Consider the following 24,120-nt stretch of genomic DNA (forward strand, 5'->3'; position numbering starts at 1 on the left):
TGCATATTTGTGTATATGCATTAAAAAAATGTATTGTTGAGGTGCATCAAAAATCGTAACAAAATTATTCACCAAAAATCATATTTTATAAAAAAAAAAAAAATTTGTATGTAAATTACTCTGGAATAAATCATATTAAATATGCACAGCCTAAATCGTAGTTTAAAGGGACAGTTAACGCAAAAGTTTTTATTTGTTTAAAAAGATAATCTCTTTATTACCCATTCCCCAGTTTTGCACAGAAAAAACATGGTTATATTAATACACTTTTTATCTCTGTGAATACCTTGTATCTAAGCCTCTTCTGATTGCCCCTGATCACATGACTTTATCTACTGACTTGCATTTAAGCAAATTAGTGCTGTGCAGTTAGAATCCACGGGCATGAGCTCAATGTTATCTATATGACTCACATGAACTAGCACTCCCCTGCTGTGAAGTGCTAATACAAAGCATGTGAACAAGGGGCTCGCTTTAGTGACTTAGAAACAGACAGAAATATAGAGGCTTAAAGGTTATAAAGTATATTAATATAACCATGTTTTTGTGCAAAGCTGGGGAATGGGTAGTAAAGGCATTATCCATCTTTTTTAAACAATAACAATTTTTGTGTTGACTGTCCCATTAAGTACACAGGATGTGCAAAAATAATTTAGAAATTCGTATTTTTAAGTCCAAAAACAAAGCATAATTGTTGTTTATTCGTAAAATGTGCTGAACATGGGCGTTCCATGGGCGTATATGAAATTGTCTTTCTAATCCCAGCATGATTCTGGAAAGATTTTCCTCCTTCGCTCCACAAAGTGGTCTCCCTTTCAAGCGAGCTCCAATACTTTAAATAGGAGCCATCTCGCCACTTGCAGGGACTGCCCCTTTGCAGAGACTGTCCCTTTGTTTTACAATAATTCCACCAGGGCAGCCCCTTCAACAAAAAAATCTGTCATATTAGTATTGCTTTAATATTTAAATATCATGTTTGTCCAATAAAAAAGGTTTCATTGCTATGTACAGAACATTGGAATGTGTAAATACAAAGTATAACAAAAATATGTTTTAATCTGCTTGACTGCAAAGGGCTCCAATGCCCTTATATATGTGTCTATAGGTATACATACGGTATGTATTTATGTGTTTATGTGTACTTACTGTATGTCTATTAATACATATATACAAATATAAATACATGTGTACACATATGAACATTGATATATATATACTGTGTGTATATGTATGTATATATATATATATTTATATATATATATATATATATATAATATCAATATTTAGACATTTATATGCATGTATCTCTATGCTAAAGCCCTTTGCATGTCATTTTTTCTAACACCTGATACCTCATATCTTTGAGCACATAACTTTTTTAAACAATTTTTTGTTTTAATAATTTTTTATCAGTTAGTGTTATAATGAGTGTAACTGTACTTTTAAATGTATTGTTGATGTGTTTTTTGACACTTTTTGTTTCGTATAATAGTTCGCGATTGTGCTCACGTGTTCACATTTACTTTCAACTTTTAATACGAGCACTCCTTACGATGCACGCAAGCAGCAGCGATAAACCCGATGTCACTTGCGCAAAACAGTTAGCATGCCATTCTTAAGCTTAATGGGTTGTGGTTTCAAAGAGCAAAACCAGCTATTTCTTATACAAAAATAAAAATAAAGAAGCAATTTACATAGAAACATAGAATTTGACTGTAGATAAGAACCAAAAAGGCCCATCAAGTCTACCCATATTACATGTTACTTTTTCCTTAGGATAGCCTTATGCATGTCCCAGGCATTTTTAAATTCCTTTACAGTCTTTGTGTTTATCACCTCAAATGGAAGTTTATTCCATGAATCCACCACCCTTTCTGTAAAAAAAATGCTTCCTTAATTTCTTATACATTTTATACTTTGCAGCTGGTATTCACCGACAAGATCATACTTTCTGCTGTTATTTTGTGACAGCATACTATGGTTAATTGCTATGACCAGCAATTTGTTATAACACCACTACTTGTATGAGACAGTTACCAGAATTATAGAACATTAAACCTAACTGCAAACCCAAGAACACTTTATCCCTAATAATAGCCCCCCCCCCCAGTGTAATAAATCCTAACACTGTTATAAATCCCCAAATAAACTTTAACATTACCACACTGTCTTGAACCCCCCAACACATTTTAACCATGCTGTCCCAAGCACATGACCAATTTTAAACTTAGCTGTGGTCTAATGACCCCCCCAGCGAACAATAACTTTACTTGTCCCAAACCCCCAGCACACTTTGACTCTAATTGTATAAATTTCATCCACGAGTCACAATTAACCCCACAGGCTGACCTGATCTCTTCCCCACTGAACCCAGAGGAGCCTGTGTTCTTATTATTGAATCCCTTAGATGCTCTGCTAAGCAAATGACTTGCAGCACTATTAGGAATTTAGGCATCTGCTATAGTTCTGGTGCTTTGGTGCTTGACAAATTCCTACATTTTTGGATTATAATTTTTTTGACACTTGTTCTAAGGATATATTGACCACATCAATAAAGACCTACAATACTCTGCAGAGATGCATAAGAGCATAGAGTAATATCAGAAGAATATGTTCCTGTGTAGTTTTTAAAATCATGCTACCCGTTTAAAGGGACATAAAACCCAAGCCCCCCTTGTCATTGGTAGCTAAAGGAGATTAAGAATTTCCCACAAAACATTTAGATCCTGTATGTTACATGCAAATACCCAAAGTGCTCTTCATCATCTAGTCTTTTTGCATGTGTGTGCTCCTTATGTATGACTTACTATACTTTTTACTTTTGCAACAATTTCCTTCCATAAGGCAGGAACAGTCCACAACTTCATTCCTTACTGTTGGGAAATACAACACCTGGCCACCAGGAGAAGGCAAAGACACCCCAGCCAAACCCAAACAGCCCACCCACTTCCCCTATCCCCCAGTCTTTCTTTGCCTTTCGTCGCTATCAGGCGGAATTGATAGATGCCCTATCAGTACCATGGAGGTTCAGTCTCACATATCTTTTTCCTCCATTACCACTTCTCCCTCGCGTGGTGGCTCACATCAAGCAGGAGCGAGCATTTGTGATTCTGATTGCTCCATCGTGGCTGCGAAGGACGTGGTTTGCAGATCTGGTGGGAATGTCCTCATCTCCTCAGAGTTGGATACCTTATCGCAGAGATCTGCTGATACAGGGTCCCTTCGTTCATCAAAATCTAGATTCTCTGAGGCTCACTTGCTGGAGATTGAATGCTTAGTCTTAGCCAAAAGAGGGTTCTCTGAGAGTGTTATCGTCATTCTGGTTCAAGCTCGTAAGTCAATTACTCGTATCTACCATTAAGTGTGGAGGACTTACTTGTACTGGTGGGAAGAGCGTTGCTTTTCCTGGCATAAGGTTAAGGCTGCCAGAATTTTAGTTTTCCTCGAGGATTGACTGGAGAAGGGCCAATCTGCTAGTTCTCTGAAGGGACAAATATTCCCTGTCGGTGTTACTGCACAAAAGATTGACTGAGCTTCCGGATGTGCAGTCCTTTGTTAAGTCTCTGGCTAGGATCAGACCCGTGTTTAGATCTGGGGCTCCGCCTTGGAGCCTCAAGCTTGTTCTTAGTGTTTTGCAGCAGGCTCCGTTTGAGCCTATGCATACTGTTGACATTAAATTGTTATCTTGGAAGATTCTTTTTTTGATGGCTATTGCCTCTGCGCGCAAAATTTCTGAGATTTCCGGTTTGCAATGTGATCCCCCTTATTTGGTTTTTCATTCTGATAAGGCAGTTTTACGCACTAAACTAGGGTTCCTCCCTAAGGTGGTGTTGAATCGTAACATTAATCAAGAAATTGTTGTTCCTTCCTTGTGTCCTAATCCTTCTTCAGCGAAGGAACGTTTGCTTCATAATCTAGATGTGGTTCATGCCTTGAAGTTCTATCTTCAGGCTACTAAGGAATTTAGACAATCTTCCTCTTTGTTTGTCATCTATACGGGGAAGCGTAAGAGGCAGAAGGCTATTACAACTTCTCTATCTTTCTAATTGAGGAGTGTCATCCGCTTAGCTTATGAGACAGCGGGACGACAGCCCCCTGAGAGGATAACGGCTCATTCCACTAGAGCAGTGGCTTCCTCTTGGGCTTTTAAGAACGAAGCCTCAATGGATCAGATTTAGAAGGTGGCTACCTGGTCCTCCTTACACACTTTTTCTAAATTTTATAAGTTTGATGTGTTTGCTTCGGCAGAAGCAGCTTTCGGGAGAAAACTTTTGCAGGCTGTGGTGCCCTCAGAATAGGGTCTGCCTCTTTCATTCAGTGTCCTCTGGAGCTTGGGTATATGTTTGGGCCTTTGGCTGGGGTTTCTTTCCCACCTCCTGGTGGCCAGGTGTTGTATTCCCCAACAGTAAGGAATGAAGTCGTGGACTCTCCCTGCCAGGAAGGAAAGGAATTTATCTGGTAAGCATAAATTATGTTTTATGTCCCTTAAAACTGTTTACAGAATTTGACTCTTTTTAGGGCTCGATTTATCAAAGCCCTACGGCTGCAAGTTCTCACAAGAACTTGCTCGCCGTAACTTAACAAGCAGCGGTCACCAGACCGCCGCTTCCCTAACCTCTTCGCCACCTCTAAGGTGGCGAAATTCAATCTCTGCGGTCGAGTCCGACCGAGGAGATTGAAAGCTCCTGCCCGCGCTCGTGTGCAATGGTGATTACCTGCGGGTAATTTCCCCCTGCCACAGGCGAACTGAGGCGTACAGGGGCGCATATACGCGCCCCTGGCCGCCTCAGCTTTGATAAATCTAGCCCTTAGTATATTTCCTTAATATATTCTGTGTCAGACAGTTTCTATAAAAAAAAATGCTGCACTATTTTTTGCACAGCCTGGATTAAAAGTGTGTTCTTTCTAAGTCAGGTGCTGATATTAGTTGGTGTTACTATGTTCCTGTCTATCAGAGTGAGGCCTCATCTCATTGTGATTACTTCTGTAAATATAATTTTTAGGAAATCAATGCCTCTTGCTACTGCTTTTATTAAAGTTATTGTATGTACAAGTTCTCATTGCTTGTTTGTTTTTTTAGGAGTACTGTTTGCCTTAAAAGTGCTTAACAATCATTATCACCCTGGAGGCTCGTCCAATGTATTTGGCTTCCACGTTTCTAACAGATATGCTTGTTGGGTAGAACTGGTGGCAATACACATAGCATCCCCTGGGTAAGTGTTCTGCAGGTTTTCCAATTTTACTTTTAGTATTTATGTTGCTTTAATATTTGTTCTAAAGACTGTGACATTGCTATGGTGAGAGGAAAGACAGTTTATTACATTGCTCTGCTTGTGTATTAGATGTGTATAGAATCACATATTGCAAATATTACCACCTGTTAAAGTCTAGCAGAGCTTTCATGCGAAGCCAACAGCTATAATAAACAGTCTTTTAACAGGATTTTCACAGATTCACACAAGCATAAGATAACGAGAAAGTAAAACATGAGTGCTAATTGATTCAGTATTCATGACGTTTGTTTATATATTCAGTAATATTAATTCATGATGTGTAATTAACCATTTTTTTATCATTCTGAATAATTATATATCACTTTTATTGTCCAAACGAGACATAGCAATCATAAATCAGCATTTTTATCTCCATGTTTAAGTTTTGTTCAAGTTTCAAAGTGTGATTTGCTCTATAGCTGTGTTTGTTTTCTATTAAACCAAGAAAGCATTGTGTTTGTTAAAATCTGAAATGAGCATACAAAACACTTTAAAAAAAAAAGTTGTGTAGTTTGAAAGACGTTACATAAGTTTAAAGAGCAAAGGGATGTTGATTTAGAAGTATAAAAATCCTTTGAAAAGTTGGTCAAAAAGTGTTGTTTGAAGGGTTCAAATAAGAAGAGGAAATAAGGATGTTTATGTGGAGAGAAATGATATAACACCATGAAATCAAATTGTCACCCGTTACTAGTTTACCTGTTTTTTTGGAATACATTGATAAATACTTAAAGTGATGTTAAATGTATTTGAACACGTTTAATAACAAAATGTTATTGCTAAACTACTAAGTAATTTTTTTTCTATTTTTTTACCAAGCTCTGGTTGTTCCTCCGCCCTCCATTTATGCATGTTTAGTGAAAGTGTGGAGTAGACAGTGTTCCCACCCGCTCTCTATGTAGGGAGGAATGCACTCTCTCGTGCCACAGCAACCCACACATGCGCCATAGCTCTCTATCCGTTTAGATGTAAACAATGAATCACGAGATTTATTGTTTACTTTTGGACTGGAGCGGATGAGAGAGAACGAGGGTGCTGTACAATTGACCTGCTGCTCGCTATTGAGTATCGGCACTAAATGATGTAAGAAGGGGATCCCGTTTTGCAAAGTGCATGCACCAAAAATGCTTCTGCACATAGTGATTGTCCATCTGAATAAGAGCATGCCTAATGGCCTAGCTTTTCATTAGATATTAAAGAAAACTTTAGAAAAAAAAAGTGCTTTGGCTTTGTGCGTTGGATGGAAGCAATAGAAAGACAATGCAAATCAGTATTAAATCTTTAATAAGGCAAGTAATACAAAATTGATGAATGAAAGTTAGGCTTAGTTTTGTGGTTGATAATGATGCTTGCTGGCAGGCTACTATCGTTTACCATAACTTTAAATCATTTATTTTACAAGGAGAAATTAACTAAAAATACAACAATCCATCTCACTTGTAAACTGGTAAAGAACAAACATTGCCAGAGGCAGCAACTTTTAAAATACACATTGGAATGTCATACTTTTTCTGCACTAGATAGAAGATGAAAATATGTGTCAGCTTACTATATACAGTATAATATATATATATATATATATATATATATATATATATATATGTATATATATATATGTTTATATAAAAGTATATTTACTTCATTTTATTTTAATTATTTGTGTGGGATATTGTAAAATAACACACATAAAGATTTCACATATTAGTAAGGTTACTATAATAAGATGACCATTTCTTCACAGTCATTAATGACTGGACCAGAAAGAGCCATTCTGTCTTGTATCGCACAATAGGACACCTTCTGTTCCACATATAATAACAAAGAACAAAAACAAGACAAAAAACAAAAAAAGAAACAAAACAAAAAAAAAAACCCAGGAGAAAAGAAACCCCCAACCGCCCCCCGGTACTGCCTAACTGCCATCCACTATATTGGGATATTCATTTCTTTCAGTTGCACACATCAGAAATTCTGATTTTCTGAAAGGATAGATTAAACGAATTTGTTCTTCTATAGACAATGACTGAATAAATTTCCCCCACTTACCAAAGAAGCTTTTTATTTGGAGTTCTGATTTAAAGGGACACTGAACCCAAATGTTTTCTTTTGTGATTCAGATAGAGCATGACATTTTAAGCAACTTTCTAATTTACTCCTATTATCAAAATGTATTTATTCTCTTGGTATCTTTATTTGAAATGCAAGAATGTAAGTTTAGATGCCGGCCCCTTTTTGGTGAACAACCTGGGTTGTCCTTGCCGATTGGTGGATAAATTCATCCACCAATAAAAAAGTGCTGTCCAGAGTCCTGAACCAAAAAAAAGCTTTGATGCCTTCTTTTTCAAATAAAGATAGCAAAAGAGCAAAGAAAAAATTATGATAATAGGAGTAAATTAGAAAGTTGCTTAAAATGGCATGCTCTATTTGAATCATTGAAGAAAAAATTGGGGTTCAGTGTCCCTTTAAGAGCAGTGTCGAATTGTTCCACTATCAATTGTCCTTTAATTTTATTAATACATTCTGCCAAGTTAGGACTCTTTTTTGACTTCCAGTGCTTCAGGATTAGAGCTTTCCCTATCAATATTACCATATTCACAAATTTGATATTTACCTGTGTTATTAGCTCTCCATACTCTATTTTAATCTAATTTTTATTTATTTTATTTAACTAAAAATGAAGCTTGAACCAGAATTTTTGGATTTTTGATAACTCCAAAGGCATTGGAATAAATCAGCTGCCGGAAGACTACATTTAAAGCATTTATTATTTGTTGTTTTGTCCCATTTTGCTTTCAGGGCCGGAGGGTTATATAACCTATTTACAATTTTGGTATGGGATTCTCTCCAAAAAATTGAGAGTGTTGCCGTATCTATTAGTTTAAAACTTTTTTATATTCTCTCTACTGATGCCAGCAGACCACTATTTTTCCTAACTTTACTGCACCTTGGAGTGTTTTGAGTGTTTTATATAGGACAGAAATTGAGTGGTTCCCTTATTTATGAATATTTAGCAATGGTCTTAGTGTTTCCCAAGTGCTGTCTTCAGGATATTCTTTAGTCATTTTGTTAATAAAATGCCGTACTTGCAAGTAGGCAAAGAATTCCTTATCAGGGAGACCAAATTCAGATTTTAGTTCTTGAAAAGATTTACAATTTCTAGCCTCTTTATCTTTCAGTTGTTCTATATATACAAGTCCCTTCAATTTCCAACTTTGAAATATTTTCGAATTTATCGCTGGTTCAAAATTAGGGTTGCCACCTATTGTCAGGTGTTTTGACCACCTTGGATTAATTTGTAATATTTTGGCAATTTTATGCCAGGCATGTATCCCATGATTTTCCTTACAGTGCAGTAGAGCGTTAAGAGTGTAAGGATTAACTATTTGTTCTTCTAGACCCGCTTTTGAATAATAGTCTGCCTCTGTTATCCACTCCATTGTGAATTTACCCAAACACCCTAGATTATATAATTCAACACCTGGAAAGGACATACCTCCTTCTTTTCTAAAAAGAGTCATATTTTGTAGTGCCAGAACCCTACACTTTTTACCCCATAAGAATCTCAAACAATTTTGTTTAAAAAATATTAGATCCTTGCCTTTGATAATTATAGGCACATTTTGCAATAGATACAATAACTTTGGGAATATCACTATATAAATATAAATAAAATATCACTATATAAATATAAATAAATATATCATTTTGATAAGGTTAATTTTGCCAGTCAAAGATAGTGGGAATTTAGCCCAGTTTGAAAGATCTTTAAATATTTTTGCCAATATTTGGGGATAGTTTAGAGCATACCATTTATCAGGGTCTCTGGTCAACTTAATGCCCAAATATTTAAGTTCTTCTTTTGTTTCTTTAAATGGACAATTCATATAACTATCTCTAATTTTATAGAGCCAAAAAATCTCTAATTTATTAACGTTCACTTTATAGCCTAAAAACATGCTAAACTTTTCCAGGGCTTAAATTAATATAGGAATATTTTTCTTAGTGTCCCTCACAAAAAATAGCAAGTGGCTCAATAGCCAAATTGAACAGATAGGGGGATAGAGGACACCCTTCCTGGTTCCTTTCTGAAGGAAAAAATTAGGAGTGATGTATCCATTAAATAATATATTGGCCTGTGTTTTTTTTTTATATATCAGCTGCACCATTCTGAGGAAAGAACCTGTGATCCCAAATCTTTCTATTGCTGTAAATAGGTGGTCCCAGGTGATCTTATCAAACACTTTTCTGTGTTAATTGATGTGATAGCTATATCTGATTTAATTCTACCACCTTTTCTATTTACTTGGTACCAATAATAATCAATTATCAATTGTAGTTTCCTCAGATTGATTGTTGAATTTCTATCTGGCATAAAACCCACATGGTCTTTATGAATTAGCTTTCTTCAATCTTTGTGCAATAATACTCATAAATATTTTGTAGTCTATACTAATTTAATTCTTCTGGATCCTTATCTTTTTTTAGTATTAATGAAATTGTTGATACCGTCAAATAATTGGTATTTAAATTATCTTTAATATATATTGAGTAAACTAGGCCTTCTAATGTTGGGGTTTTCCATCTAAAGGGGAGGAGAGTCCACGGCTTCATTCATTACTGTTGGAAATTAAGAACCTGGCCACCAGGAGGAGGCAAAGACACACCAGCCAAAGGCTTAAATACCTCCCCCACTTCCCCAACAAAGTCATTCTTTGCCTTTCGTCACAGAAGAAGCCTGCCGAGACAAAATCGGCATGAAGTACAGGACATTCAGGACCCTTGGGTTCCGAAGGTTGTTGCCCAGGGTTACAGGATAGGGTTCAGATCCCATTCGCCCAGGGGCAAATTCCTCCTGTCAAACCTGTCTTCAAGACCGTGCCAATTCACAGGGACCACTTCAAGTTCCTAAGATTTGCATTTCTGGACCAACACTTCCAGTTTGTGGCCTTCCCCTTTGGTCTGGCGACGGTCCAGAGAGTCTTCACGAAGGTTCTGAGGGCGCTACTGGCAGTGACCAGAGGCATTGAATTTGCACCCTATCTGGATAACATCCTAGTCCAGGCACCGTCGCTCAGTCTCGCAGAGGATCATTTGAGGGCTCTTCTTCTTTTGCTCCAATCTCACGGTTGGAAGATCAACTCAGGAAAGAGTTCCCTGGTTCCCAGCAACAGGGTGGAGTTCCTGGACATGATAATAGACTCTATGTCCATCAAAATATTTCTCACAGACTATCGACGCAGGAAGATTGTGTCCTCTTGTCTTGCCCTTCAGTCCTACGCAAGTCCATCGGTGGCTCAGTGTATGGAGGTGATCTGTCTCATGGTTTCCAGCATAGACTTCATTCCATTCACCAGGTTCCATCTCAGACCTCTTCAATTGTGCATGTTGAGACAGTGGAACGGCGATCATTCAGATCTATCACAGCAGATATTCATGGATGCTCGGACTCGGATCTTCCTCTCTTGGTGGATCCGTCCGTAGCAACTGTCCATGGGGACATCCTTCTTAAGACCGTCCTGGGAGATTGTGACCACGGACGCGAGTCTGGCAGGATGGGGTGCCAGGATGACATAAGGAAAATGGTCCTGGGAGGAGTCTCTCCTTCTGATAAATATTCTGGAACTCCGAGCAATCTACAATGCTCTGAAGGCATGGACTCCTTGGGGTTGTTTAGTTTCATCAGATTCCAGACTGACAACATCTCCTCTGTGGCTTACATCAACCATCATGGGGGTACGAGGAGCTCCCTAGCCATGAGCAGAGCTGATAGATGCCTTAGTGGTGCCTTCGGGGTTCAGCCTAGCTTGCATTTTTTCACTGTTACCACTTCTACCTCGTGTAGTGGCACGCATCAAACAGGAGAGAGCTTTGGCCATTCTGATTGCTCCATCGTGACCGCAGAGGACGTGGTTTGCGGATCTGGTGGGGATGTCAAGCTCTCTGCCATGGAGGTTACTCTGACGCAGGGATCTGCTGGAACAGGGCCCTTTTCAACATCAAAATCTCGATTCTCTGAGGCTGACTGCATGGAGATTGAACGCCTAGTCTTGGCCAAGAGAGGCTTTTCTGAAAGTTGGATTGATACTCTTATTCAGGCAAGAAAGCCAGTCACTCGTCGCATCTACCATAAGGTGTGGAAGACTTACTTGTCCTGGTGTGAGAAGCATGGATATCCTTGGCATAAGAGGAAGGTATCCAGGATTCTGTCCTTTCTCCAAGACGGTTTGGAGAAGGGTCTTGCCGCCAGTTCCTTGAAGGGACAGATTTCGGCATTATCAGTCTTGTTGCATAGGAGACTCGCTGAGCTCCCTGACATCCAATCTTTTGTTCAGGCTCTGTCTAGAATCAGGCCTGTCTCTAGACAGTCTGCTCCCCCATGGAGCTTAAACTTGGTCCTTAAGGTATTGCAGAGAGTTCCGTTTGAGCCTATGCATTCCATTGACATTAGGATTCTGTCCTGGAAGGTTCTCTTCCTGTTGGCCATTGCATCGGCACGCAGAGTATCTGAACTGGCTACCTTGCAATGTCAGCCTCCTTATCTGGTCTTTCATGCGGATAATGTTGTGCTTCGCACTAGTTTGGGGTTTCTTCCCAAGGTGGTGTCTAACCGTTACATCAATCAGCAAATAGTTGTTCCTTCTTTGTGTCCTAACACTTCTTTTTCTAAGGAGAGGTTACTTCATAACCTGGATGTGGTTTGTGCCTAAAAGTTCTATCTTCAGGCTACAAAGAATTTCAGACAGTCTACATCTCTTTTTGTGGTGTATTCAGGGAAGTGCAAGGGGCAGAAAACCTCTTCTACTTCTTTGTTGAGGAGCTTTATTTGCTTGACCTATGAGAAAGGCGGGACATAAGCCTCCTCAGAGGATCAAGGCTCATTCCATTATAGCTGTGACTTTGTCTTGGGTCTTTAAGAATGAGGCCTCTATGGAGCAAATTTGTTAGGCGGCTACCTGGTCCTCCTTACACACTTTTACAGAGTTTTACAAATCTGACGTTTTTGCTTCTGCAGAAGCTATTTTTGGGAGAAAGGTTTTGCAGGCTGTGGTGCCCTCAGATTAGGGTCCACCTTTTACCCTCCCGGTTTCATTCAGTGTCCTCTAGAGCTTGGGTATATGTTCCCAACAGTAATGAATGAATGAATGAAGCTGTGGACTCTCCTCCCCTTTATATGGAAAACATAAATTATGCTTACCTGATAATTTCATTTCCATCGAGGGAAGGAAAGTCCATATCTCTGATGGGCGGACCTAAATTTAATTAATCTTCTGGCATTTATACCCTGATATTTCTATTCCTTCTTCCCTCGGCAGAATGACTGGGGGATGAGGGAAGTGGGGGAGGTATTTAATACTTTGGCTGGGGTATCTTTGCCTCCTCCTGGTGGCCAGGCTCTTAATTCCCAACAGTAATAAATGAAGCCATGGACTCTCCTCCCCTCAATGGAAATGAAATTATCAGGTAAGCATAATTTATGTTATTTCTTCTCCTATCATTTTATAGAGTTCTATCGGTATCTGATCCGGGCCAGGCGCTTTATTGGATGCTGTTGCTTTTTTTTTTTTTTTAATCTCTTCCCTTGTTATATGAATATTTATTTCCTCCAAACTTTCTTTATCTATCTTAGGTAACCTAATCTTCTCCCAAAATTGATCTTTTGTTTCCTGGCAAATACTCCCTTCTGCATATTTTTTTTGATAATAGTCAAGTATAAGTGTACTTATCTCATTAATATTTGAATTTCTATCCTTCACTACTTTAATTGTCTCTATGCATTGTCTTTTCTTTTTAAGCTTAACTAAATTCGCCAATAATTTCCCCGCTCTTCCGCTATGTCTGTAAAAATAAAAGCTCTTGTTCGAAGTTCTTCTTGTCTCAATCTTTGCATAAGAAAAATTTCTCCCCCCCGTGTTGATGCGCTATACTTTTCCCATAGCTTCCTCGATGAATCACTTAAGCATGCATTATAACAATTACGCACCTGACTAGATAGCTGTACATCCTTACGTTGTGTTTTCAGTTTTTTCCAATTAAATATGCTTTTATTGAGAGGGGCGGAGCCAGCCACACACAGGAATGGCCGTGTATTCATATCGCTCCGTCAAGGACTTTTTAAAAATCATCTTTGCCAGCAATCTCTGCCTGATTTAAGTAATTAGAAATAATTGGGAATCATCGCTGGCATATGCCCTTGCATTTGATGCCTTTTGAACACGCTTGCGCATGCTACAGCTCTGGACTGAGACATTTTGCTGCATTGGAATGGGGTTATGTAGAATTCTAACATAGCAGATTCCCCTAGAAACCTTGGAGGTAAACAAGCCACCATTTACAGTTATGGAGCATCACCTAACTACAATAGCAAGCGGAGGACCACTTGATTTGAGCAACGACTGGGGTGCAGGTGGCTCCGGCATGCGACTCCACTCAAGTGCACAAGCTCAGAGTCCGTCTTTCCCTGAGTACTCTGACAATGTGATTCTGCAATCTCCAGATGGCATTGCATTACAGATGGCTGAAAAGCTAATATCGCAGGCCCTGACCAGTAATCCGCTGGTGGTGATCTCTATGAGGTTGTCAGGGATTTTTCCCTGCTTTGTTTTCCATGTGCTGCTGGCAGCCATTTTACTCACCTCTCTTGCTGAGTCTGGTGCAGAGTGTGTGATGCTGCTAATTTCCTGCATGCACTCTTATGGCCAGACTGGTCTACATCATCCGTGTGAGACAGGTTGCAGTCTCAGAATTGTGATGTCATCACTTATTATTTAAAGGGCCTCTGTTCAGTATGCTTTGCCCTTGCGTTGTCTCTGACCTGTTTGCGAGTTCCAGTTCCTGTGTATTACCTGGCTGTCTGACGTCCCTCCTGGTACCTGATACCTGGCTTGTTCCTGACTCTGCTGTTCTCCTTGTTCCTGATTCCGGCTCGTCTGACTACTCGCTTTGGCTTCTGACTCGGCTCGTCTGACTACCAGCTCTGGCTTTGACTCCTGGCTTGTTATTTGACTTGTGGACTTTTTATTATTTTTTGTTATTAATAAAGGTGTGATTATTTTTGCACTTCTCGTCTCAGTCTGATTCCTGGCACCCTGACATTATGCAAGAACCATGAATCCTGATGGTGCTAATAATCCGCCTTTATCTACCATCATTTCCTTGATGGATGAACAGGATCACCACTTGGATCAATTTGCACTAGCCCTGCAAACCCTGTTGACTCGCACTGCACATTTGGACCAAAGTGTCCCGCAAGTTATGGCTGCTCCTGTTTCCGCTGCTGCACCTAGTCCTACCAGTAGCATGTCCGGTTCTGCACCTCTAGCTCAGCGATATGGAGGCGATCCTATTCAGTGCAGAGGGATTTTGAAGCAGGTGGGCATTTACTTTGAGATGTTACCTCAGGTGTTTCCCTCTGACAGAGCTAAGGTGGGATTTCTCATCTCGTTGCTCTCTGACACAGCTCTTGTCTGGGCTAATTCCTTGTGGGAGACTAATAAACCTGTGATTTCAAAATACCCTGAATTTGTGGCCTCCTTTCGAAGGTTATTTGATGTTCCGGCTCGCTCCTTCTCTGCTGCTAAACGACTCATCTCCATTCAGCAAGGTACAAGATCTGTTGCTCACTATGCCATTGAGTTCTGTACACTTGCCGCAGAGGTAGGTTGGAACAATGAAGCCCTTGTTGCCGCCTTCTTTCATGGGCTCTCTGATGCGATTAAAGACGAAGTTGCCAGAGATTTACCAGCGAATATCGAGGCATTGGTGTGTTTTTTGATCATAATTGACCTCTTTCAAGGAGCGCTTGCAGAAGCCTTCTGTTCCATTGTCTCCTACGTGTTTAATCCCACCCATGCCTCCCTCTCCTCCCATGCCTCCTGGTCCAGAGTCACTACTGAGCCTATGCAGTTCAGATTCACGCATCTCTCGGTGACGGAGAGGGCCTTTAGGAAGAGGGAGGGGCTCTGCCTCTATTGTGGGTTACAGGGCCACCTTTTAAAATCTTGTCCTACACGGCCTGGGAACGCACGCACCTAAGGTCCTGTCAGTGGCAGACTTTGGGTGGTTTATCCTCGTCCCCGGAACTGCTTAAGGAGAAACCTTTGGTCATGGTTGTCCTTTCCTGGGTGGACTCCTACATAGTCACCCAGGCTCTTGTTGAATCTGGTGCTGCGGGCTATTTCATTGACAGTACTTTTGTATCAATGCACTCCATTCCTGTTTTGCCTTGCATCGATTATAGGGGTCTTAATCATCTTGCTTACCCTATTCCTCTCATTACAGAACTCTTTTGACTGCCTCAAGGGAGCTACGGTCTTTTCTAAACTTGATTTGAGAGGAGCGTACAATCTCATTAGGATCAAGGAGGGTCACGAATGGAAAACAGAATTTAACACCAGGAGCGGCATTATAAATATATTGTAATGCCCTTAGGCCTATGTAATGCTCCTGCTGTTTTCCAGGAATTTATTAATGATGTCCTATGAGATATGTTGCAACAGTGTGTTGTGGTGTACTTAGACGACATCCTCATACACTCACCCACACTTGAGGCTCATCGTTCTGATGTTACACGGGTTCTTCAGAGAATACGTGTTTTGTAAACTCGAGAAATGTGAGTTCCATCAGACTCAAGTAACCTTCCTAGGTTACGTTATCTCCGTTGCAGGGTTCTCCATGGATCCTGACAAGTTGTCTGCAGTTCTGCAGTGGCCTTGCCCAGTTGGTCTTCGGTCTATTCAACGTCTTCCTGTGGGTCTTCTTCAACCTATTGCTAATGGTGAGCGTCCTTGGACACATCTTTCCATGGACTTCATTGTCGAGCTCCCTGTTTCCAGTGGTAATACTGTTATCCTTATGGTGGTTGACCGTTTTTCTAAAATGTCACATTGTATTCCCTTGAAGAAGCTGCCTACCACTCAGAAGCTTGCTTCAATTTTTGACCGGGAGGTCTTCCGTTTACATGGGTTATCCAAGGAAATAGTGTCGGATGGGGGTAGCCAGTTTGTCTCCAGATTTTGGCGTTCCTTTTGTGCTCAAATGGGGATCCAGCTTTCCTTCTCCTCAGCATATTACCCTCAATCCAATGGGGCTGCAGAACGGTCTAATCAAGCTCTGGAACAATTCCTCCATTGCTATGTCTCAGATCACCACAATAATTGGTCTGAACTGTTACCTTGGGCAGAGTTTGCTCGTAATAGTGCTATTAATGCTTCCTCCCAGTTATCCACGTCCATGGCGAATTATGGGTTTCAACCATCCTTGTTGCCCGATTCATTCATGTCTCAAGGTATTCCGGCTTTGGAGGAGCATCTCCGGCAACTCCGTTCCACGTGGGTGCAGATTCAGGATTGCCTTCATCGTTCTATGTAGCGCCAAAAATTCCAGGCTGATCGTAGGCGTCTGCCCGCGCCTTCCTACCAGGTTGGTGAGAGGGTTTGGCTGTCCTTCCGCAACTTGAACCTTCGTGTGCCTTCCATTAAACTGGCTCCCCGTTATGTTGGTCCTTTTTGAATACTCCGACGGGTCAATCCTGTTGCCTACTCTATTGACCTTTCTCCTGCAATGCACATCTCCAATGTTTTTCATGTCTCCCTCTTGAAACCATTGGTTTGTAATCGGTTTACCACTGTGTTGCCTCGTCCCCATCCTATCTGTTGACAACCATAAAGAATATGAGGTCAGCAGCATTATTGACTCTCGTATGTCCAGGGGCCGCGTACAGTATTTGGTTCACTGGAGGGGCTACGGTCCTGAGGAGCGTTCATGGGTTCCCTCCTCTGATGTTCATGCTCCTGCCAGCCTCCGTGCCTTCCATGCCCGTTTCTCCAATAAGCCTTTTGTACTCCCGCAGGGGAGAGGGTCGTTGAGGGGAGGGTACTGTCAGGGTTTTTTTCCCTGCTTTGTTTGCCATATGCTGCTTGCAGCCATTTTACTCACCTCTCTTGCTGAGTCTGGTGCAGTGTGTGTGATGCTGCTCATTTCCTGCACACTCTCTTATGGCCAGACTGGTGTACATCATCTGTGTGAGACAGGTTGCAGTCTCAGAATTGTGATGTCATCACTTATTATTTAAAGGGCCTCTGTTCAGTATGCTTTGCCCTTGCGTTGTCTCTGACCTGTTTGTGAGTTCCAGTTCCTGTGTATTACCTGGCTGTCTGATGTCCCTCCTGGTTCCTGATCCCTGGCTTGTTCCTGACTCTGCTGTTCTCCTTGTTCCTGATTCCGGCTCATCTGACTACTCACTTTGGCTCCTGACTCGGCTCATCTGACTATTCGCTTTGGCTCCTGACTCGGCTCGTCTGACTACCAGCTCTGGCTTTGACTCCTGGCTTGTTGTTTGATTTGTGGACTTTTTATAATTTTTTGTTATTAATAAAGGTGTGATTATTTATGCACTTCTCGTCTCAGTCTGATTCCTGGCACCCTGACAGAGGTATGCTCAAGATATTACACCAGGATTGGTTTCTGGGATAGAACATGCCCTGTCGTTGACCGGATTAACGAGAGGATTGAAAAAACATAATGTGGGACCCTATTGTTGGTGATTCCGTGCAGGCTAAAGGGTTGTCACTTATCAACTCTGCTTGAAGTGTCTTATGTCTATTTCAACATCGCAAACACCGCAAGTATGAAGGCCCTGTAATCGGCCCTGCACTGAGTTTGACTTATTACGAAGAGGGTTAATTATAATAATAGTAGGTTCTGCACCCCGAGATATTGGGCAATATGCTGGACATTAACAATTACACCACCTTAATGCTCCCTATGCACAATCGTTCCTGTCTTTTGGTTCGGACCTAAAAGAAGTTACAGATTCGGGTGGCTAATGAATATGCTCTCCCTTTTGAGTCTGAAAGACTGTTTTTTCTTTATGTTCATGGACTTACTTTTTCAGCTACCCAATAGAAGGAGTTTGATAACTGTCACTGTTGATATTTTGTATGCTAACTTGAGGTTTAGATTTGAAGTGCATTTATAGGTTTAATAGATATATATTGAGGATAAAGTATATAATGCTAAGAAACCACCTATGTTGTCACTCTTTGAGACCTGCATCTTGGACTTAACGGCCACTACATGGAAGTCAATAGACTTGAGAACATTCTGCAGATATTTTGAACAGTGCTAATGAGTGGGCTAAATATTTGCCTATTTTATCCTATACAGGTTAAAAGGTTAATCACCACTGTTTTAATTTTAGTTATGGTATTTAGATGGTATAGATTAGTCATTATCGACATATACACTTGGTCTATTCCTCTGCCTGGTCCTTATATCCTGCAAAATTAAGATATTGAGTTGTCCATGCTAACTTTTATTAGTCGACGATAGACTGTAGACACATCTCTTCCTACTATTAAAGATATAATGCAGTTGAGGTAAATAGCAGCTAAATATTAAACCCATCACAGGTATTATTTATATAAATATTTCATGTTGTTGGTTTGCCTACTCTTTATAATGGTAAGCGTGTATAAAATGGGTTTCTATTCAGATTCTCACATAACTATTTGAATGTTTGATTGGTATCAATTGAGTCAGCAGTCACTATTTTATATATTTGAAGGTTATTATATTACTTCCTTACATGCATACCTAAACGTTGTGTATATCATACTTGTTGTCACTGACAGACTACTAACATAAGCACTCTCTGCTACAATGAAGAATAGCCTTTTCCAATGTTTTAGGCCCTATTTAGTATTCAGAGTATTTTGTCTACTTTCTCCATGTCTCTCGATACAGACTGTGCAATATTTAGTTTTATTGCATAGAGATCATTTTAGCTAATAGTGGCTTTGGAGTGGTCTTTGTACATTCTTAATTTAACTCTCACTAATACCTTATAGGAGATATGAGATATATCTTCCCACTTAAACTAGGCTCAGTATGTATATGCAGGCCCTCTTAAGCAACAACTCCGGTTTAATATGGTGGTGTTATGCTATGTTTATACAGCTAGTTTTAAGAGATCACTGAACTCTTGATATTTTTAACAAATGTGCGTCCGATTCCATATATATAGATGTGTGTGTGTGTGTGTGTGTGTATGTATATATATATATATAAACTTTATTTTTTATTTATTTTTCTTTTCTCTCACCCCCCCCCCCCACACACACACTTTTATATAGTACTCTGGGTTTGTATTTAAATCCCAAAGTCTAATATGCGGTTTCCCTAGATATGTACCGCTTTTGATATGATTCCCTATTATTTGTGGACCTGTTGCAGTGCCGATAGATGTTATGATAATATTTTGGTAGAGCTGGGAAGGCACTCTGGGAGCAGGATCTATACTATCCAGATATATTGCAGTTTTTACAAAGAGATTCTAGATATTTGAAAATGGGACCCCATTATCTGTTGCTTTCATGGGTGTCTGGCACTAACCCAAGGGCCCTGGGTGGAGCCAGTCCCTGAACATCATTTAATTGAATATGGCACCTTGTCTCCTGTAGGCCTAACTTTTGTCAATCTATTGATGGTCTTCTTATCTTGTAACACACCACAATTCAACCTTGCACACAACGGTCTGCGCACGCCCCCTAGGGGGGGTCTACTTTTACCTCCCAGGAAATACTCAAACAAGAATCAGCACTGGTGGCAGCAAACAATCGTTTATTCCATCAGCACAGTAACAAACAGCAGCAACGTTTCGTGAGTACCTCTCTTACTCATGCTAAATATTCGCAATGATTTTTTCAAATTTATACATATGCACCACTAGGTGGCGCCACAACGTGCAGTAACTATTTAACCTTTTCCCAACCATTGTACATGTTACATTTTACACATTGTATATCATTTTTAACATATTTCAAATCATCATATAATTAAAAACTATTTACCATCTCCTATATCAAAGACTATATCCAGTCAATCTAAATCTTACTTTAAGCATATTTACATATTTCTTAATTAATTAACAACAGAGAGTTGTTATTAAAACAACGTGAAGCATTTTGGATCTATAAATTAGGAACTATGGAACCAATAGGTCTCAATAGAGATTGGGATGTATCTGTATTTCTGTAAACCAGTATTGAGAATTTAGATAACTTTGATGTAAACTATGTGTAACAATTAATTGAGGTATAGGACTTAGATAATTGAGTTATGTTTTGAAATTGGATGTAGAAAATAAAAATTAATTAAGAAATATGTAAATATGCTTAAAGTAAGATTAAGATTGACTGGATATGGCCTTTGAGATGGTATATAGTTTTTAATTATATGATGATTTGAAATATGTTAAAATGATATACAATGTGTAAAATGTAACATGTACAATGGTTGGGAAAAGGTTAAATAGTTACTGCACGTTGTGGTGCATATGTATAAATCTGAAAAAATCAATGTGATTATTTAGCATGAGTAAGGGAGGTACTCACGAAACGTCGCTGCTGTTTGTTACTGTGCTGATGGAATAAACGATTGTTTGCTGACACCATTGCTGATTCTTATTATCTTGTAGACAGATATATATTTTCTTTCCTGTTCCCTTTGCTTTAATTTTATGTATCCTGATAGCTTAAGGCATTGTCGCAGGTCTTTATTCTCTTACTCCATTTTTATTTCATGCATTTATGGATTACACACACTTTCATGAGTTTACGCTGATGATTTTCATATTGGCATGTATGCTGGTGGATTTGAAGTTCATATGTTTTCTTAAGCTCTATATACCTTTCTAAGCATCCCATACACAATGGAACTTATCCATATATTAATGAATAATATTGTAATGCATATGCCCATGCTGAACTCTTTAAAAAAGGTGTGCTTGTACTATTCAACAAACTAAAATGTATATATATATATATATACTTGTAATATGATCTTTATATCATATCTATTTTATGTTATACAATTTCAAAGCAAAGGAAAAATGTGAAAACATGAGGTTCATCTTTCGAATATGTAAACGTTTTTGTACGGCAACAGATTTGATTGAAATATATATAGAGGCATTTGATATGTCCTTGCACTAAAGGTATGAGTTACCACGGGTGCAGTCCTTGTATGTTTATTTTGGATGTACACTGTAAATTATTATTATTATTTTTTTTTTGTTGTTTTATAACTTGCTGATGATAATTGTCTGTATGCTTACATGAGAACCTCAATAAAAATTATTTAATAAAAAAAAGAAGAAAAACAAAAAAATATGCTTTTATTTCCCCTCTAATCATGGCTTTGAAAGTTTCCCAAAATATTTCACACCTGTCTTATATTATCGATTAAAGGAACAGAAATCACTCCATTTCTGTCTTAACCACTCTTTAAATTATATGTTTGAACATACGTAGGTGGGGATTTTTTTTTTCTTTGCAGTATTAATTTTGGGAGTTTTGATCTTTAATTTAAGAGAGATAATAGCATGATAAGATATGATAATTTATTTAATGTCTGTTAGCATCTCTATTCCGAATACATTTCTTTCATGTAATTGGCAAGAGTCCATGAGCTAGTGACGTATGGGATATACAATCCTACCAGGAGGGGCAAAGTTTCCCAAACCTTAAAATGCCTATAAATACACCCCTCACCACACCCACAATTCAGTTTTACAAACTTTGCCTCCTATGGAGGTGGTGAAGTAAGTTTGTGCTAAGATTTCTACGTTGATATGCGCTTCTCAGCATTTTGAAGCCTGTTTCCTCCCAGAGTACAGTGAATGTCAGAGGGATGTGAAGGGAGTATCACCTATTGAATGCAATGGTTTTCCTCACGAGGAATCTACTTCATAGGTTCTCTGTTATCGGCTGTAGAGATTCATCTCCTACCTCCCTTTTCAGATCGACGATATACTCTCATATTCCATTACCTCTACTGATAACTGTTTCAGTACTGGTTTGGCTATCTGCTATATGTGGATGGGTTTCTTCTGGTAAGTATGTTTTCATTACTTAAGACACTCTCAGCTATGGTTTGGCACTTTATGTATTTATATTAAGTTCTATATATATGTATTGTACTTATATTTGCCATGATTCAGCTTTTTAGTATATTTCCTTTTGCAGACTAATATCTGGGAAATGCTTTTTTATGAAAAATGTATTTCTTCCCTGGGGTATAGTCTCTTTTTCTAATTGACTGTCTTTTAAATTTGTGGGCAGAATTAGGCTTGTGAGGGTGCACAAGCCTAATTCTCGAAAAGGAAAACTTGAATCTTATCTAAGGAAACTTGAATCTTATCTAAGGAAAGCTTATTTATATTCAGGTCATCTTCTTAGGCCTGCAATTTCTTTGGCTGATGTTGCAGCTGCTTCAACTTTTTGGTTGGAAGCTTTAGCGCAACAAGTATCGGATCATGATTTGTCTAGCATTGTTAAGTTGATTCAACATGCTAATAATTTCATTTGTGATGCCATTTTTGATATTATCAAAATTGATGTTAAATCTATGTCTTTTGCTATTTTAGCTAGAAGAGCTTTGTGGCTCAAATCTTGGAATGCTGATATGACTTCTAAGTCCAGATTGCTATCTCTTTCTTTCCAAGGTAATAAATTATTTGGTTCTCAGTTGGATTCAATAATTTCAACTGTCACTAGGGGGAAGGGAGTTTTTTTGCCTCAGGATAATAGACCTTAGGGTAAATCTAAAGCTCCTAACCGTTTTCGTTCCTTTTCGACAAAATAAGGAACATAAAACTAATCCTTCCCCCAAGGAATCTGCTTCCAATTGGAAGCCTTCTTCAAATTGGAATAAATCCAAGCCATTTAAGAGATCAAAACCAACCCCCAAGTCCACATGAAGGTGCGGCCCTCATTCCAGCTCAGCTGGTAGGGGGCAGATTAAAATTTTTCAAAGATGTTTGGATCAATTCGATCCAAAATCATTGGATTCAGAGTATTGTCTCTCAGGGGTTCAGAATAGGATTCACAGTAAGACCGCCTGTGAGAAGATTTTTTCTCTCACGCATTCCAGCAAACCCAGTAAAGGCTCAGGCTTTCCTAAAGTGTGTTTCAGACCTGGAGTTATCAGGGGGTAATCATGCCAGTTCCGTTTCAGGAAAAGGGTCTGGGGTTTTATTCAAATATATTCATTGTCCCAAAGAAAGAAAATTCATTCAGACCAGTTTTGGATCTAAAGATTTTGAATCGATATGTGAGAGTACCAACTTTCAAAATTGTGACTATAAGGACTATTCTGCCTTTTATTCAGCAAGGGCATTATATGTCCACAATAGACTTACAGGATGCATATCTTCATATTCCGATTCATCCAGATCACTATCAGTTCCTGAGATTCTCTTTTCTAGACAAGCATTACCAATTTGTTGCTTTTCCTTTTGGCCTAGCGACAGCTCCAAGAATATTTTCAAAGGTTCTAGGTGCCCTACTCTCTGTAATCAGAGAGCGGGGTATTGTGGTATTTCCTTATTTGGATGATTTCTTGGTACTCGCTTAGTCTTTACGTTCTGCAGAATCTCACATGAATCAACTAGTGTTGTTTCTTCGAAGATATGGTTGGAGGATCAATTTACCAAAAAGTTCTTTGATTCCTCAGACAAAGGTAACCTTTTTAGGTTTCCAGATAGATTCAGTGTCCATGACTTTGTCTCTAACAGACAAGAGACGTTTGAAATTGGTTGCAGCCTGTCGGAACCTTCAGTCTCAGTCATTCCCTTCGGTAGCTATGTGTATGGAAGTTTTAGGTCTCATGACTGCAGCATCGGACGCAATCCCCTTTACTCGTTATATGAGACATCTCCAGCTTTGTATGCTGAACCAATGGTGCAGGGATTATACAAGGATATCACAATTAATATCCTTAAATCGCAATGTTTGACTTTCTCTGACTTGGTGGTTAGATCACCATTGTATAATTTTTGGAGTCTCTTTCG

At 39.2% G+C, this 24,120-nt stretch overlaps 1 protein-coding gene across 6 annotated transcripts in view; it reads left to right on the forward strand.

Annotated features, from left to right (window-relative positions):
• Positions 1-24,120, forward strand: part of RHBDD1 (rhomboid domain containing 1) — a 526,647-nt gene that overhangs the window by 284,981 nt on the left and 217,546 nt on the right. For all 6 annotated transcript variants that reach the window (XM_053710028.1, XM_053710024.1, XM_053710023.1 and 3 more), the window contains one exon: positions 5,081-5,213. In XM_053710028.1, coding sequence (XP_053566003.1) covers positions 5,081-5,213 — 133 coding nt within the window. The remainder of the gene's footprint in view (positions 1-5,080; positions 5,214-24,120) is intronic.

This window comes from Bombina bombina, chromosome 4, assembly GCF_027579735.1.
Source record: "Bombina bombina isolate aBomBom1 chromosome 4, aBomBom1.pri, whole genome shotgun sequence".
In the NCBI taxonomy this organism is placed as follows: domain Eukaryota; kingdom Metazoa; phylum Chordata; class Amphibia; order Anura; family Bombinatoridae; genus Bombina; species Bombina bombina.